General features: G+C 39.1%; 1 protein-coding gene across 13 annotated transcripts in view; it reads right to left on the reverse strand.

Annotated features, from left to right (window-relative positions):
• The window catches only part of USP40 (ubiquitin specific peptidase 40), an 89,995-nt gene that overhangs the window by 51,647 nt on the left and 21,071 nt on the right, over window positions 1-17,277 (reverse strand). For all 13 annotated transcript variants that reach the window (XR_015255641.1, XR_015255642.1, XM_086719981.1 and 10 more), the window contains 2 exons: window positions 16,258-16,341; window positions 14,714-14,821 (listed from right to left, as the gene is read on the reverse strand). Coding sequence is in view for 11 of the 13 variants with exons in the window: in XM_086719981.1 (XP_086576107.1) it covers window positions 14,714-14,821; window positions 16,258-16,341 (192 nt within the window). In the remaining 2 variants the exon portion in view is untranslated. The remainder of the gene's footprint in view (window positions 1-14,713; window positions 14,822-16,257; window positions 16,342-17,277) is intronic.

Below are 17,277 nucleotides of genomic sequence, written 5' to 3' on the forward strand. Positions count from 1 at the left end.
GCTGAAATTGTCATTTAACATGGACTAAATTGAATGTTGTCTGTCCAGGAAGCTGACAGGTTAGCTCAGGAAATCAAAGCACAGAAGGCTTAAGTCTTAATCCTAAAAACTATTAATCAAGTTCTCGCTAAAGGGTTAGAAAGAAAAAACCATTCTTCCCTCGTTGCCTATCCCCTCTTTCAGCCCTACTCTTGTCCCTTCTCACTCCCTGATTGCTGTGTGGCCTTGCATCTTCTTGCCTCACAGCACAAAGTTACTTTATGCAGGAAACCACCTGGGAGGTATGCACAACATCTGCTTAGTCCATCAGTCAATATGGAAAGGTGACTCTCTCATTTTCCACTTGGAAAGAATGAATGTGCAGCAATGCTAACTCTCTCATCAAAGTAGGATGGTACCACCAACAGAAGGGAATGAGTATATGACCCAGACAGTATTGTTAACACTGTGTATAAAAGATAGTAAAATAGTTTTGTAGCTAATTTGTTTACGTACAATCAAATAACAGTTTGAAAACTTTGAGTAATGAAATTTCTGGTTAGCCATTTTTTTCTTTGTTTAATAATTGAGGATTAATTCTTTTAAGCCTCAAACTTGGCACAATCTGGTCCCAGTAACAGCAGAGAACTTTTATTGGACTAACTTTCCTGATAAGAAATGATAAACTCTAGACAAAATAATGAAAACAAATGTTTGGAGAGTAACCAAAAATAGGCATAAAACAGGGGACATAATCCTTCAAAGGGAAGCAAACTCGATGAGTTTTACATTAACCCACTGCTTCCCAGTTTGTAGCGGTAGAGGGGTTCAAGCAAAGGGCAGGAGTCTTACTGAGCCAAGGAAACAGAATTTGAACATGCCAGAGAGGCTAGAAAGTGAAAGAGCCGTATAAAGGAACCTCAAATCTACTCCAAATCCCCCTAGAATCCTTGGCTGACTCCTGAACAGTATATGCACAATCCAAGATGCACAAAACCCCACAGGAAGCAACAGCTGGCAGATTCTATCTGAGCAGAGACTTTAGCATCCTGCTGCTGGATAGAAGAACGTGAAACTAAAGTCCTGGCAAGTTAGAGGAGTATGACAAACATCTCAGGCTTTCCACTGAAATCCTAGAAGGGCCATGCCTTAGGCTGGGGGCTGGCAAACTTGTAAAAGGTTGGACAGTAAACACCTTAGGCTTTGTGAACTTAAGAGGCAAACTTCAGGACATTATGTAGGCACCTATATAGCTTTTTAAAATAAATAACCATTTAAAAATGCAAAGAGAGTTCTTAGCTCAGAGCTGTACAAAAACAGGCAGTGGCCATATTCTGGCAACCTCTGTCTTAAGAGGGAGGACCAGGCGTGTCTCAGGACTAATAGCAACACTGCAATAGGCCCACCCTACAAACTGTAAAATGAAGCTACCAGAGGATCAAGACGATTCAAAGTAATTTAACAGCCTGGTATGACATACTGTGAAACTCTTTAGAGAACAGCACCCATAGGCAATATAAGATTAAATGACATGCAAAACAGGACAGTGTTTTTCATAATCAAGAGATGACATGGTCAATTCACAAGAGAAAAAAAAAGTTAATAGAAATAGACCCAGAAACGATCCAGACATTATGATACCGAGAAATTATTACAAATACTTAATTTATATAGCTTAATAAAGCCAATTAGACTTTCAAAAATGTATTTAATTTATAAGAAAGGATGAACAGAGTGGGTTCAGATAGGGAGTTTCAGTGGAGAAACGGACACTCTCCATTACAGCTAAGTGGAAATTCTAAAGCTGAAAAATACAGTATCTAAACAAAAAGTTCACTAGCTGGGCTTAATGGAAGACTAGATATAGCAGGAGAACCAATGACCTTGAAGATGAAGCAATGTAAATTATCCAAATTGAAGGAGAGGTAAAAATTTTCAGAAAAAGAAAAAAAAAAAAACCCCAGTTATCTAACATCTGTGAGGAAATCCAGAATGTTCTAATACATATGTAACTGTAGTCCCAGAAGGAGAAGAGAGATAATGGGGCAGACGATAAATTAAGAAGACAGTGGCCAAAACTGAAGAAAGACTTTAAGTTACAGATACAAAAAACTTAGCAGATACAAAGCAATTAACACAAAGAATACCATACTGAGACACATTATTGTTAAACTGCTAAAACCATGGGGGGCCTGGGGGGCCCAGTCGGTAAGGGCCAACTCTTGGTCTCAGCTTAGCCATAAAACACTGCCCTGACAGTGTGAAGCCTGCTTGGGATTTTCTCTCCCTTCTCTCTCTCTGCCCCTCTCCAACTCACACTTTGTCTCTCTCAAAATAAATTTTAAAAATAACCAAAAAAAATAAATAAACTGCTAAAAATCAAAGAAAGAGAAAAAAAATCTTAAAAGCTGGCAGAGAAAAGGACACATTACGTTCAAGTCACGGAACCAAAATAATGGAAGCCAAAACATAATGGAGTGTCATCTTTAAGGTACTGAAAGGAAAAAACAAAAACCAAAACCTATAAAACCAGAATTTTATATCCTGCAAAAATATCCCTTAAAAAAACTGAAGACAAAATAACAAATTTCAATCAAACGAGCCAAGAATATTTTCACCAAGACTTGAAGAGGGACATTCTCAAAAGACTTGAAGTTCTATTACATTCCAGGGCAGTGATACCAGATGCATGGCTGAATGTGCAAGAACCAGTGAACACCAGAATGGATAAGCATAAAACACAATTTTTTCATTCAGTTTTTTAAAAAGTTGCTTGGGGAGCCTGGGTGGCTCAGTCACTTAGGCCTCCGACTTCAGCTCAGGTCTCGATTTCACAGTGCTTGAGTTTGAGTCCCACCTCAGGCTCTGTGCTGATAGCTCAGAGCCTGGAACTTGCTTCGGATTCTGCATCTCCCTCGCTCTCTGCCCCTCCCCCATTCGTGCTCTGTCTCTTTCTCAAAAAAATAAACATTAAAAAAAAAGCTGCCTGAGTGTTTAAAGCAAAATTTAATAATAATAAAAATAAATAACGTAGAGTGGAGTTTACCTGTAATGGTAAAACATAAGACAACAGCAGAAATGCAATTACACCACTGTGAGCATGTGACACTGTTCATGAAGTGGTGTGCCATGAATCTGTAATTGGTAATATGGACTTACGTATAATATGATCCCTAGAATAAAAAAAACTACAGAAATACAGCTATTAGCCAACAGAGGAGATAAAGATGAAACACTAAAAATCACCTGATTAATCTAAAAGGTAAGTAAGAAGGAGCAAAAAACAGGTGGCAAATAAAAACCAAATACCTCGATGGTAAATTCAAACTCAACCATATTAATGCATTAAAACCAAATGGACTACACATTCTAATTAAAAGAAACTTATCAAACTATTATCTGATAGAAAACAAACAGCATAGAAGAATCAACACATACAAAGTTACTTTCTTAAAGAGTTTAATAGATGTGATGAACCCCTAGCAAGACTGATGAAAGAGAAAGCCGAAACACCCAAATTATCAAGATCAGAAATGAACCAGGGAACATCCGATCCTATGGACAGTAAGAAGGTAACACGGTAATATTTCAAACAACTTTATGCTAACAAATTATGCTTTAAATAAAAGGAGAGATTACTTAAAAATCACAATTATCCCAAATAAAAAAGAGCCAACTTCACACTGCAAGAGACACACTTATATAAAAAAGCTTGCAAGGTTACATCAATACTAGACAAGGTAAATTTCAAGGCAAGGAATATTAGCAGACATAAAGGAAGGGCACTGTATGTCAGGAGGCCATAAAAATCCAAAATGTGTATGCACCTAATGGTATCACTTCAGGGTACATGAAGTAAAGTTGTCCAAAGTAAAAGGGGGAGGGAGAAATCCACCATTGTTGCTGGATATTTAAACCAAAAGACACAACCAAAAGACAGAAAAATTAGTAAGGACAGAGAAGAAAACAGAACACTATCAACCAATGTGACACAGTTGACATTTACAAAATATATCCAGCAACTGCAGAAAATAACTTTTATGGTAAATTCTGAATATTCAGCAACACAGACCATATTCTGAAGTGTGGAACAAATCTCAATAAATTCAAAAGAATTAAAATCAGGGAGAGCATGTTCTCAAGAGTAAAATGGAATTAACTAGAAATCAATTTATGGATATAACAAAAAGATAAAAAGAAATCCCCAAATATCTGGAAATTAAGCAACACATTTACACACACACACACACACACACACAAGGGAGATTACAAAATATTTTGAACAGAATGATAATGAAAACATGCCAGATTTGGCTGCAGCTAAATTAGTGCTGAGAAGGAAATTGACAGCTTTAAAAGCATCTATTAAAAGGAAGGTTTAAGGGCGCCTGGGTGGCTCAGTCGGTTGAGTGTACAACTCTTGATTTTGGCTTGGGTCATGCTCTCATGGGTTCATGGGTTTGAGCCCCAAGTTGTGCTCCATGCTCTATGCTGGCAGTGCAGATCCTGCTTGGGATTCTCTCTCTCTCTCTCTCTCTCTCTCTGCCCCTCCCCTGCTCATACTCACTCACTCTCTCAAAATAAATAAGTAAACAAACATTTTAAAAAAGGAAGGTTAAAAGCAACTCAGATACCAACCCAGGAAACTAGAAAAAAGTTGATCAAATTAAATCCCAGAAGGAAAAAGGAAGGAAATAATTAAAAACAAGAGCAGAAATCAATGAAATAGAAGAGATGATCCATAGAGAAAATCAAAAGAGGCAAAAGTTTTTGAAAAAGTTTAATAAACCTGATAAACCCCAAGCAAGACTGATGGAAAAAAGTGAGAAAATACAAATTACTAATATTAGGAATGAAAAAAAAGAAACAACTTCAGGTTCTATAGACACTACAGAAAACACAAAATATTGTGAATAATTTTATGCTAATAAATTTGACATCACAGATAAAGGAACAAACTCCTTAAACAACAAAATTTTCCAAAATAATGCAAGAAGAGAAAATCTAAAGAACTCTACAATAAAACAAATTTAAACTATAATTAAAAAACCTTACTCCAAAAAAATTTCAGGTCTCAACAGAACAGAAAGCCCAGATGTAAAACCACAATTATATGGCCAATTAATCTTTGACAAAGGAGGCAAGAATATGCAATGGGAAAAAGACAGTCTCTTTAACAAATGGTACTGGGAAAACTGAACAGCCACATGCAGATGAATGAACCTGGACCACTTTCTTACACCATACACAAAAATAAAATGGATTAAGGACCTAAATATAAGACCTGAAATCATAAAAATCGTAGAAAAGAGCACAGGCAGTAATTTCTCTGACACTGGTTGTAGCAACATCCTTCTAGGTATGTCTCCTGAGGCAAGGGAAACAAAAGCAAAAATCAACTATTGGGGCTACATCAAAATAAAAGGCTTCTGCACAGCAAAGAAAACCAACAAAACTAAAAGACAACCTACCGAATGGGAGAAGATATTTGCAACTGACATATCTCTGATAAAGGGTTAATATCCAAAATATATTAAAAAACTATATAATGCAAACACCAAAAAACCCCACCAAATAATCCAATTAAAAATGGACAGAAGACATGAACAGACATTTCTCCAAAAGCATACAAATGGCCAATAGATGCATGAAAAGATGCTTAACATCACTCATCATCAGGGAAATGCAAATCAAAACCACAATGAGATATCACCTCATACCTGTCAGAATGGCTAAAATCAAAATCTCAAGTGTTGGCGAGGATGTGGAGAAAAAGGAATCCTCGTAAACTGTTGGTGGGAGCTCAAACTGGCACAGCCACTGTGGAAGACAGCATGGAGGTTCTTCACAAAGTTAAAAACAGAACTACCCTATGATCCAGTAATCACACTACTGGGTATTTACCCAAAGAATAAGAAAACACTAATTCAAAGGGATATAGGCACCCCTGTATTTACTGCAGTGTTATTTACAAGAGCCAAACTATGGTAGCAGCCAAGTGTCTCCATTAATAGATGAATGGATAAAGATGTGGTACTTATATACAACGGAATATTATTCAAATGAAATCTTGCCTTTGCAACAACATGGATGGAGCTAGAGGCTATTATGCTAGGTGAAGTCAGTCAGTCAAAGACAAAAACCGTATGATTTCACTCATGTGGAATTGAAGAAACAAAACAAAAAACAGAATAAATGAGCAAAGGAAAAAAAGAGACAAACCAAGAAACAGACTCTTAATGAGAGTGAACAAACTGGTGGTTACCAGAGGGGAGGTGGCTGGGGGGATGGGTGAAACAGGTGAAGGGGATTAAGAGTGTACTTATGATGAACACTGAGAATACAGGGAACTGTTGAATCACTATATTGCACAGCTGAAACCAATATTAACACCGTATGTTACTTACACTGGAATTAAATAAAATACAATTTCAGGTCTCAATAGCTTCATCAAACATTTAAGAAAAAAATTATCAATCTGAGAGAATTCCTCCAAAAATATAAAAAAAGGAGTATTTTCCAACTTCTGAGTCCTATATAACCTTGATACTAAAATCTGACAAAGACTTTACAAAAAAAGAAAATTAAGACTCGTATCTCTCATAAATGCAGACACGAAAATCCTGAATATGAGCTAAATGAAGACAGCAATATAGAGAGTATCATGACCAAGTGGGATTATTCTCAGAAATATGAGATTTGTTTAACATTAAAAAGGTCAATCAATGGAATTCATCACATTAACAGAAAAAAAAGGTGTACAAGACAAAAAAAACCCACAAAACTGAGTCAACATTTGATAAAATCCAACCTCTACTCAAGATGAAATCATCAGTCAACTATGAATTAAAAGCTAACTCCCTCAAAATTACAAAAGGTATTTATATTTTTCTTTTAAGTATTCTGTTTATTTTCAACAGACAGAGAGAGAGAGGAAAAGGGAGGGAGGGAGGGAGGAAAGGGGAGAGGGAGAGGGGGAGAGAAGATCTAAAGGGCGCTCTGTGCGCAAAGCAGAACCCAATGTGGGGCTTGAACTCACGAACTATGAGATCATGACCTGAGCTGAAGGCAGACGCCCAACCGACTGAGCCACCCAGGTGCCCCAGGGTATTTATATTTTTTAAAAATCTGCACAACTAATATCATACTCAAGAGTAAAATACCGAGACACTGACCCAATTATTTTTTGTTTTTTGTTTTCTTAAAAATTTTTAATATTTATCTTTGAGAGAGGGAGAGAGAGCACAAGTGGGGGCGGGGGGGTCAGAGAGAAGGAAACACAGAACCTGAAGCAGCCTCCAGCCTCTGAGCTGTCAGCACAGAGCCCGACGTGGGGCTCAAACCCATGAACCATGAGATCATGACCTAAGCAGAGGTTGGAAGCTTAAATAAGCCACCCAGGGGCCCTTACCCAATTGTTTTCAAGGAAAACCTGGGGTGGGGGGCGGGAGTTAAGATGGTGGAGTAGCAGGGGGAACATGGCCTTGCCTTGTTCCTCGAAAACAGCTAGATCAACATCAAATGATTCTGAATTCACACCTAGAAAATCCATCGGAGGATTAAGAGAACATTCTGCGCATCTTGAGGGAGAAAATGTGGCAGGTGCAGGTGCAGTGACATGAATTAGGGGACAGAAGAGCTGTGGTGCATGGAAGGGAGGAAGCCCTTTTTGCGGAGAGGAAAGGGAGAGGGGTTAGAGAGACCTCATGGGGTTCGTGCAAGAAAAGCACTCCTCCAAACCCAGTGACTGGGGAATCAGGAGGAATGGACTATATCACCAGTTTCTGCAGAGTGGAACTCAAAGTTGGAGGTTATCAAAGTCTACAGCATTCACAGGAGTTGATCTCGGTGGGCAGCTGTGCTCCTGGGGAGGAGGAGGGCAAAGGCCTGGGAGAGGACAGTGGAGTGTGGGGATGCCCCAGGTTATACTGGGAGAGAACGTTCCATTTCCTGGAGCGCATTAGGAAGAGAATATATTGCCTCTTCAAGGACAAAAGACCTGGCTGGCGCCTTTGAGCAGCCGTTCAGCACCAGGGGACAAAGGTGCAAACAGAGGGTGGATAACCTGGCCGGAGCTTTTTGCTGTGCTTCACCATAAACTCCAGGCACCTGCTCGGTCATGTGACTGCTTTTCTGGGACAGGCCGGCACCAGGCGCAGCGCTGCAAGAATGCGAGGCTCCCTGAAGGGGAGTGGATCCGGCGTGTGCAGGGTCCTTTAAAATTTGGAGTTCCGAATCTTAGCTGCGTGCCAAAGATAACCACAAGAGAGAAACCAAAGGCTGTGTGTTGACGGCCTGGGCACAGAAGGGTTGAGAGCAGGGATCTGACAGAAACCTGGGACACAGAAGGGGAGATTGTTCGCTGGTCTGTGAGGACTCCCTGAACAGTGGCAGATGTGAGTTCCCCTCTCCTCTCTGGGGAAGAGAGCAAGGTGACACCATCTTTCTCCTCCCACCAGCAAGGCCAGCACAGCGCCCCCACCAGCGGAAGGTGGAACTGCTTACACCAAACCACACACCCTGTCCCCTACAGGTGCATCTTTTTTTTTTTTTAATGTTTTATTTTTGAGAGAGAGACAGAACCAGCGCAAGTGGGGGAGGGGCAGAGAGAGGGGGACAGAAAATCTGAAGCGGGCTCTGCACGGACAGCAGTGAGCCTGATGTGGGTCTTGAACTCTGAAACCATGAGATCATGACCTGAGCCAAAGTCGGAGACTCAACTGACTGAGCCACCTAGGTGCCTAGGTGCCCCTGCAGGTGCAGCTTTACTAGGGCAGGTCTGACTGTGAGCCAGCACGGCAAGACTCTCCCCCAGAGGACCAGCACGCCCCCCAGCCCCACATGCACCAAGTCTATGGAACATAAAGTGCTCTGAAGCATCACCTTCAGTTCTGGGGGAAATAGGACCAGGTTTTTTTTTTTTGAATCAGGCTTATAGTTATTTGTTCATTTGTTTTTTCGTTTCCTTTTCTTGTTGTCTGGATCAGGCTTTTTATTTTTTTCCCCTTTCCTTCTTTTTTTTGGAACTAGGCTTACAGTTTTTTGTTTGTTTTTTTTTGTTCCTTTTTTGAATCAGGCTTTTTAAAAAAATCAGTCTTATTTTAACAAACAAATCAAAGCACACCCAGTTAAAGGTCCAAATGCTCCCCACTGCAAGCAAGGATGAACTCTGTGTAGGACTGACCTGGGGGAAAGAGCAGCCAAATCACAAAGCAGAGTGCACACAGCATACACCAGAGCACTTCCTGAAGCGCTAGGCCTGGGCAGCCTGGACGTGACCCCTTTTCTTAACATAGCATTACTCTCAGGAGCAGGACATGTAAGCTTTCGTAACATGCAAAAAACAGAAACCTAGACAAAATGGCAAGGTGGAGGAATTCTCCCCAAAAGAAGTATCAAGAAGAAACCACAGCCAGGAATTTGCTCACAAAAGATATAAGCGATATATCTGAACAAGAATTTAGAACAACAGTCATAATAATACCAGCTGGGCTTGAAAAAGCATAGAAGACACCAGAGAAACCCCTGCTGCAGAGATAAGAGACCTAAAAATCAGGCTGAAATAAAAAATGCTAACTGAGATGCAAAACTGACTGGATGTATTCACAAGGAAGATCAAAGCAGCAGGGGAACGAATAGGTGACACAGAAGATAAAACTATGGAAATAATGAAGCTGAAAAGAAGAGGGAAATAAAACCACTGCATCACAAATACAGACTTGGGGAATTCAGCAATCCATAAAGTGCAATAATATCCATATCATAGGAGTTCCAGAAGAAGAGCAGGAAAAAGGGACAGAAGGTTTATTTGAACAAATTATAGCTGAAAACTTCCCTAATCTGAGGAAGGAAACAGGCATTCAAGTCCAAGAGGCACAGAGAGCTCCCCTCAAAAATCAGCAAAAAAACTCAGAGCACCTGGGTGGCTCAGTCGGTTGAGCGTCCGACTTGGGCTCAGGTCATGATCTCGCAGTTTTTGAGTTCAAGCTCCGCGTTGGGCTCTGTGCTGACAGCTCAGAGCCTGGAGTCTGCTTTGGATTCTGTGTCTCCCTCTCTCTACCCCTTCCCTGCTCTGTCTCTCTCTCTGTCTCTCAAAGATGAATAAACGTTAAAAAAAAAAAAATCAGCAAAAAACAGGTCAACATCAAGACATACCACAGTAACACTTGCAAAACACAAAGATAAAGAGAGAATTCTGAAAGCAGTTAGGAACACAACGTCCTTAACCTACAAGAGCAGACACATAAGGTTAGCAGACCTGTCCACAGAAACCTGACAGGCCAGAAGGGAGTGGCAGGAAATAGTCAATGTGCTAAATGGGAAAAATATGCAGCCAAGAATCCTTTATCCAGCAAGGCTGTCATTCAGAATAGAAGGAGAGATAAAGAGCCTCCAAGAAAAGCAAAAACTAAAGGAGTTTGTGAACACTAAACCAGCTCTGCAAGAATTACTAAAGGGGACCCTTAGACAGGGAAAGAGAGACCAAAAGCAACCAAGACTAGAAAAGAACAGAGGCAATCCACAGAATCAGAAACTTCACAGGTAATACAATGGCACTAAATTCCTATCTATTGATAATTATTCTGAACGTAAACGGACTAAAATGTTCCAATCAAAAGACACAGGGTATCAGAACGGTCACAAAAACAAGACCCATGAATATGCTGACTCACAAAAGACTCATTTTACACCCACAGACACCTCCAGATTGAAAGTGAGGGGTGGAGAACCATTTCTCATGCTAACGGACATCAAGAGGAAGCTGCAGTAGCCATACTTAGGCAAACTAGATTTCAAGTCAAAGACTATCATAAGAGATGAAGAAAGGCACCAGATCATAATAAAGGAGGCTGTCCAACAAGAAGATCTAACTACTAAATATTTATGCCCCTATCTTGAAAGCAATCAAATGTACAGATCAATTAATAACAAACTTAAAGAAGCTTGCTGATAACAACACAAGAAAAGTAGGAGACTTTAACACCCCACTTGCAGTAATGGGCAGATCATCTAAGCAGAAGATCAATAGGGAAACAGGCTTTGAATGATACACTGGACCAGATGGACTTAACAGATATAATCAGAGCATTTCATCCTAAAGCAACAGAATACACACTCTTTTCGAGTGCACATGGAACATTCTCCAGAAGAGATCACATGGTGGGTCACAAATCATGCCCGAACCAGTACAGAAAGACTGAGGTCCTTACCATGCATGTTTTTAGACCACAGCACTATGAAACTTGAGGTCAACCATAAGAAAAAATTGGGGAAGCCCTCAAATACATGCAGGTTAAAGAACATCTTACTAAAGAATGAATGGATTAACCAGGAAATTAAAGAAGAAATTAAAAAAATAAATGGAAGCAAATGAAAATGAAAACACGACAGTCCAAAACCTTTGGGATGCAGCAAAGGTGGTCATAAGAAGTAATATATATTGTAATACAGGCCCTTCCTCAAGAAGCAAAAGTGTCAAATACACAACCTAACCTTACACCTAAAAGAACTGGAAAAAGGACAGCAAGTAAAGATGAGAGCAGAGACAAATGATACAGAAACCAAAAAACCAGTAGAACAAATTGATCAATGAAACTGGGAGCTGGTACTTGGAAAGAATTAAAAAAACTGATAACCCCCCTAGCCAAATTTATCAAAAATAAAAGAGGACCCAAACAAATAAAATCACAAATGAAAGAGAACACAACCAACACCACGGAAATACAATTATAAAAGAATATTATAAGCAATTACATGCCAACAAATTTGGCAATCTAGAAGAAATGGATAAGTTCCTAGAAACATATAAATGACCAAAACTGAAACAGGAAGAAATAGAAAATTTGAATAGACTCATAACCAGCAAAGAAACTGAATCAGAAATACAAGATCTCCCAAAAAACAAGAGTCCAGGGCCAGATGGCTTCCCAGGGAAATTCTACCCAATATTTAAAGAAGAATTAATACTTACTGTTCTGAAACTGTTCCAAAAAATAGAAATGGAAGGAAAACTTCAAACTCCTTCTATAAGGCTAGCATTACCTTCATTCCAAAACCAGACAAAGACCCCACTAAAAAGGAGAATTACAGACCAATTCCCTGATGAACATGGATGCAAAAATTCTCAACGAGATCCTAACAAATCCAACAGTACATTAAAAGGATTATCCACCACAATCAAGTGAGATTTATTCCCGGGCTGCAGGGGTGGTTCAGTGTCTGCGAATCAATTAACGTGATACACACCTTAATAAAAGAGAGGATAAGAACCACATGATCCTCTCGATAAATGCGGAAAAATCATCTGACAAAATAGAGCATCCATTCTTGATAAAAACCCTCAAGAAAACTGGGACAGAAGGAACATACCTCAACATCATAAAAGGCCATATACAACAGACCCGTATCATCCTCAATGGGGAAAAACTGAGAGCTTTTCCCCTAAGTTCAGGAACACAACAGGACGTCCACTCTCACCACTGTTGTTCAACATAGCACTGGAAGTCCTAGCCTCAGCAATCAGACAACAAAAAGAAATAAAAGGCATCCAAATTGTCAAGGAAGAAGTCAAACTTTCACTCTTCACAGATGACAGGATACTCTATGTGGAAAACCTGAAAGACTTCACCAAGAACTTCACTGCTAGAACTAATTCAGCAAGGTTGCAAGGATATAAAATCAATGTACAGAAATCTGTTGCATTTCTATACACCAATAATGAAGCAGCAGCAGGAGAAATCAAGGAATCAATCCCATTTACAACTGCACCAAAAACCATAAGATACCTAGGAATAAACCTAACCAAAGAGGTAGAAGATATGTACTCTGCAAAGTTTACAACACTTATGAAAGAAATTGAAGACACAAAGAAATGGAAAAACATCCCGTGCTCAGGGACTGGAAAAACAAATATTGTTAAAATGTTGATAGCACCCAAGGCAATCTACACCTTCAACGCAATCCCGATCAAAATAGAACCAGCATTCTTCTCAGAGCTAGAACACACAATCCTAAAATTTGTATGGTACCACAAAAGATCCCGAATAGCCAAAGTAACGTTGAAAAAGAAAACGAAAGCTGGAGGCATCACAATTCTGGACTTCAAACTGTATTACAAAGATGTAATCATCAAGACACAATGGTACTGGCACAAAAACAGACACATAGACCAATGGAACAGAAAAGGGAACCCAGAAATGGACCCACAACTATGTTGTCAGCTAATCTTTGATAAAGTGGGACAGAATATCTAATGGAAAAAAGTCTCTTCAACAAACAGTGTTGGGAAAACTGGACAGCGACATGCAGAAGAATGAAACTGCACCACTTCTTACACAATACACAAAAAATAAACTCAAAATGGATGAAAGACCTAAATGTGAGAGGAGGAAACCATCAAAATCCTAGAGAACACATGCAGCAACCTCTTTGACCTTGGCTATAGCAACTTTTAACTAGACACATCTCCGGGGGCAAGGGAAACAAATGCAAAAATGAGCTCTTGGGACTTCCTCAAGATAAAAAGCCTCTGCACAGCAAAGGAAATAATCAACAAAACTAAAAGGCAATCCACAGAATGGGAGAAGATATTTGCAAATCTGATAAAGGGTTAGTATCCAAAACCTATAAACAAATTACCAAACTCAACACCCCCAAAACAAATAATTCAGTTAAGAAATGGGCAGAAGTCATGAATAGACATTTCTCCAAAGAAGACCTACAAATGGCTAACAGACACATGAAAAATGCTCAACATCACTCATCATCAGGGAAACACAAATCAAAATCACAATGAGATACCGCCTCACACCTGTCAGAATGACTAAAATTAACAACTCAGGAGACAACAGACATCAGCAAAGATGCAGAGAAAGGGGAACCCTCCTACACTGTCAGTGGGAATGCAAACTGGTGCAGCCACTCTGGAAAACAGTATGGAGGTTCCTCAAAAAATTATAAATAGAACTAACCTATGACCCAGCAATTGCATTACTAGGTATTTATCCAAAGGATAAGAAAAATACTGAATCAAAGGGGCACGTGCACCCCAATGTTTATAGCACTACTATCAACAAAAGCCAAACTGCAGAAAGAGCCCAAATGTCAACTGACTGATCAATGGATAAAAAAGATGTGGTGTAAACACACACACACACACACACACACACACACACACACACACACGCACACACGCACACAGAGCAATACTACTGAGCCATCAAAAAGAATGAAATCTTGTCATGTGCAACGACGTGGATGGAACTGAAGTATATTAGGCTAAGTGAAATAAGTCACTCAGAGAAAGACAAATATTGTATGATTTCACTCATACGTGGAATTTAAGAAAACAAAACAGATGAACATAGGGAAAGGAAAGGAAAAATAAAATAAGATGAAAACAGAGAAAGAGGCAAACCATGAGAATCTTACCTACAGAGAACAAACTGAGGGTTGCTGGAGGGGGTGTTGTGTTGTGTGGGGGATGGGCTAAATGGGTGATGGGCATTAAGGAGGGCACTTGTGATGATGCTGTTGTATTAAAAGCCCTTCTTTTTCTGCTTACTTCTTGATTCTATAAATTATTTGATTTGATAACTTAATAAGCAACTTAACTGAATTTTAACCATTAAATAAAAAAAGTGATTTTATTTTCACCTAATTCAAATTTCCTTTGCAAAGCGATCATAGTAAAATTTCCCGGGATGGGACCTCCTATACAGATGTCATGTATTACCTTTCGCAGTGGTCCGTACTGTTTTCTGTACTTCTTGTTCCAAGATATTCCTATCTTTTTCAAGAGTTTCTGGCCCAGGTGATCAACAGGAATCAGATTACTCTCCTCCTTGTGAAAGAAACACAAGATCATTTAGGAAAATCTGAGATGTAAATGTAACATTTACAAGTTCAAAGGGGCCAATAGGATTATATCTAATTAAATGTGCCTATGACAGCTGAACATGGAAGTGGATTAACCGTAACTACTTCAAAATAAAAAAAGTTTTTTACAAGTAGATTAAGCCTCAGTTTAGAAAACCTGAATTGTGCTTTCCTGTGCCAAAGTTCAAACATTTAAGGAGCCAATATCCAAAGAGTATTCTGAGGTTTGGTAAATTCCTGATATTTTATGGGATGTTTACAAGAGATATTTAAGCGCAAAAAAGGATTATCAATATGTTTTCTGAATGTTTCCAGATATAAACCAGTTCTAAAAGGGAATAGGAAGTGACTGTTTGGGGCTGAAATGTACCCCCTCCCCACCCCCCCACATTCATACATTGACTCCTGAACCTTCAAGATTTCAACTATGACTATATTTGGACAGGACCTTTAAAGAAGTGATTAAGTTAAAAATGAGGTCATTAGGGTGCGTCCTAGTCCAATCTGACTGGTGTCCTTATAAGAAGGAGAAATAATGGACACACAGAGACACTGGGGATGCACATGCACAGAGGAAAGGCCATGTGAAGACACAGCAAGAAGGCAGCCATCTGCAAGCCAAGAAGAGAGGCCTCGGGAGGAAACAAACCTGCCGGCACCTTGATCTTGGACTTCCAGCCTCCAGAGCTGTGAGAAAATAAATTTCTGTTGTTTAAGCCACCCAATCTGTGGTATTCTGTTACGGCAGCTCTAGCAAACTAATACAGTGGCCACAGACCAATGCAGTTAAAGGACTCAGACTAGGTCCGTGGTAAAGAATTAAGAAAAATTGTTCACAGGAATGAATAAATACGTAAAAGGAGACCTACCACCTTTACAACACAGCACTACGCAAACGTTAAAAGTCACATACTTGAGGTATTATCAGTGTATCAATATTAGGAATGAAAGAGGACATAACTTCAGGTATTACAGGCATTAGGAAGGATAACGTGGGAAAATAGCAAATTCCAAAACAATATGTAAAGTGAATCCCAATTCCATTCAAAAGGACAGTAGTACCAAAAAACCCCATAACCCAATCCCAATATATATATGCATAAACACAGACAAAAAGCAGAATGTAAAAAATATACATCAAAGTATTAACAATAACTGGATATTTGATTTATATTTTTATTATCTTGATATATTTCCTAGTATTTTTTCTCTCAAATTTTCTACCACAAATATGAATTTTTTATAACCAGAAAGTCTCCAATAAAAAAATTATAAAAATAGACACAGAGAATGTCCCAAAGGAAAAAGACTGTCAACAGTACCAGAATCAGTTCTATCAATGAAATTTCATGTACCTATGTGCATGTCTGTAATACACACACACGAAAATATAAACTCTACCTGTAGTAAGATTGCTTTTAGAATTATCAATGGATCATCGTCAATCTCCTCTTTATTCTGGAGATCTGGTTTACTTTTTTCCTCCTAGAAAGGAAAACAATAAAAAGGTTTCTATCATTACTCCCTTAAAAGGTAATTAACAAAAGAGAAATGTTTGTGCCACGGAAGTTTCAAGAGGGAGAAGGGATAGTAACAGCATCGCAATAACTTATATATACTTTGGAATCAGGCAGACCTGGCTCTGAATTCCAGTTCTGGTTGAATAATCCTGAATAAACTACTTAATCTCTCGATCATTATCTGCAAATGGAATTATGAGATAAGCCTCCAGCACAACACACACTCGGCAGGTTCTGACATTCTCCCAGTAAGCACTACCCCAGCTGCACCCTACAAATCTTGACAGGTTGTGTGTGAATCACTAGCAAGCTCAGCTTCAGGCTCCCTTCTATTTCCCAGTCGTGTTAAGTTTTCACCCCATTCTATGAAGTTATTTGGGAACATATCAAAATAAGGTATTTTTTTTTTATTGGATTTTTGGTACATGCCATCTTGCAAAAGCATTTTAATTTGACTTAAAACCATAAATACAAATAGACCTAAACAATTAACACAAGACCAAAATACAGAAAGAGTAAAACAATATGGTACATTAAGTATAATCATCTTTACCAATTACTAAAAATGCTGGATAAAGTAAACTCAACAATAAAAAGCAAAGGCATCTTTTTAAAACACACACTGAATTGGCAAGAGAGTATCAGGGAAATCCTGAGGGAAAAAGTGAAATGGGAATCCAGGGAGGAAATCCAGAGCTGAGGCCTCCAGCCATCCAACCTGGCTGATGCAGCTGCCACTTTGATGCTCATACAGGACATGGTTTGGGAGGCAAAGCCTCAAGACCTCCAAAAGTATGGAGTTGAATGACTGGTTTTCCAAACAACCAGTTTTGCAGTTCTCTGACACCATCTGGGTGTCCTACAATTCAATCCAGTTCTGATACTAACTTTACTCAGTCCC

The sequence above is a fragment of the Puma concolor genome, chromosome C1 (genome assembly GCF_028749965.1).
Source record: "Puma concolor isolate L17-30 chromosome C1, mPumCon1.1.hap2, whole genome shotgun sequence".
NCBI classification, from domain to species: domain Eukaryota; kingdom Metazoa; phylum Chordata; class Mammalia; order Carnivora; family Felidae; genus Puma; species Puma concolor.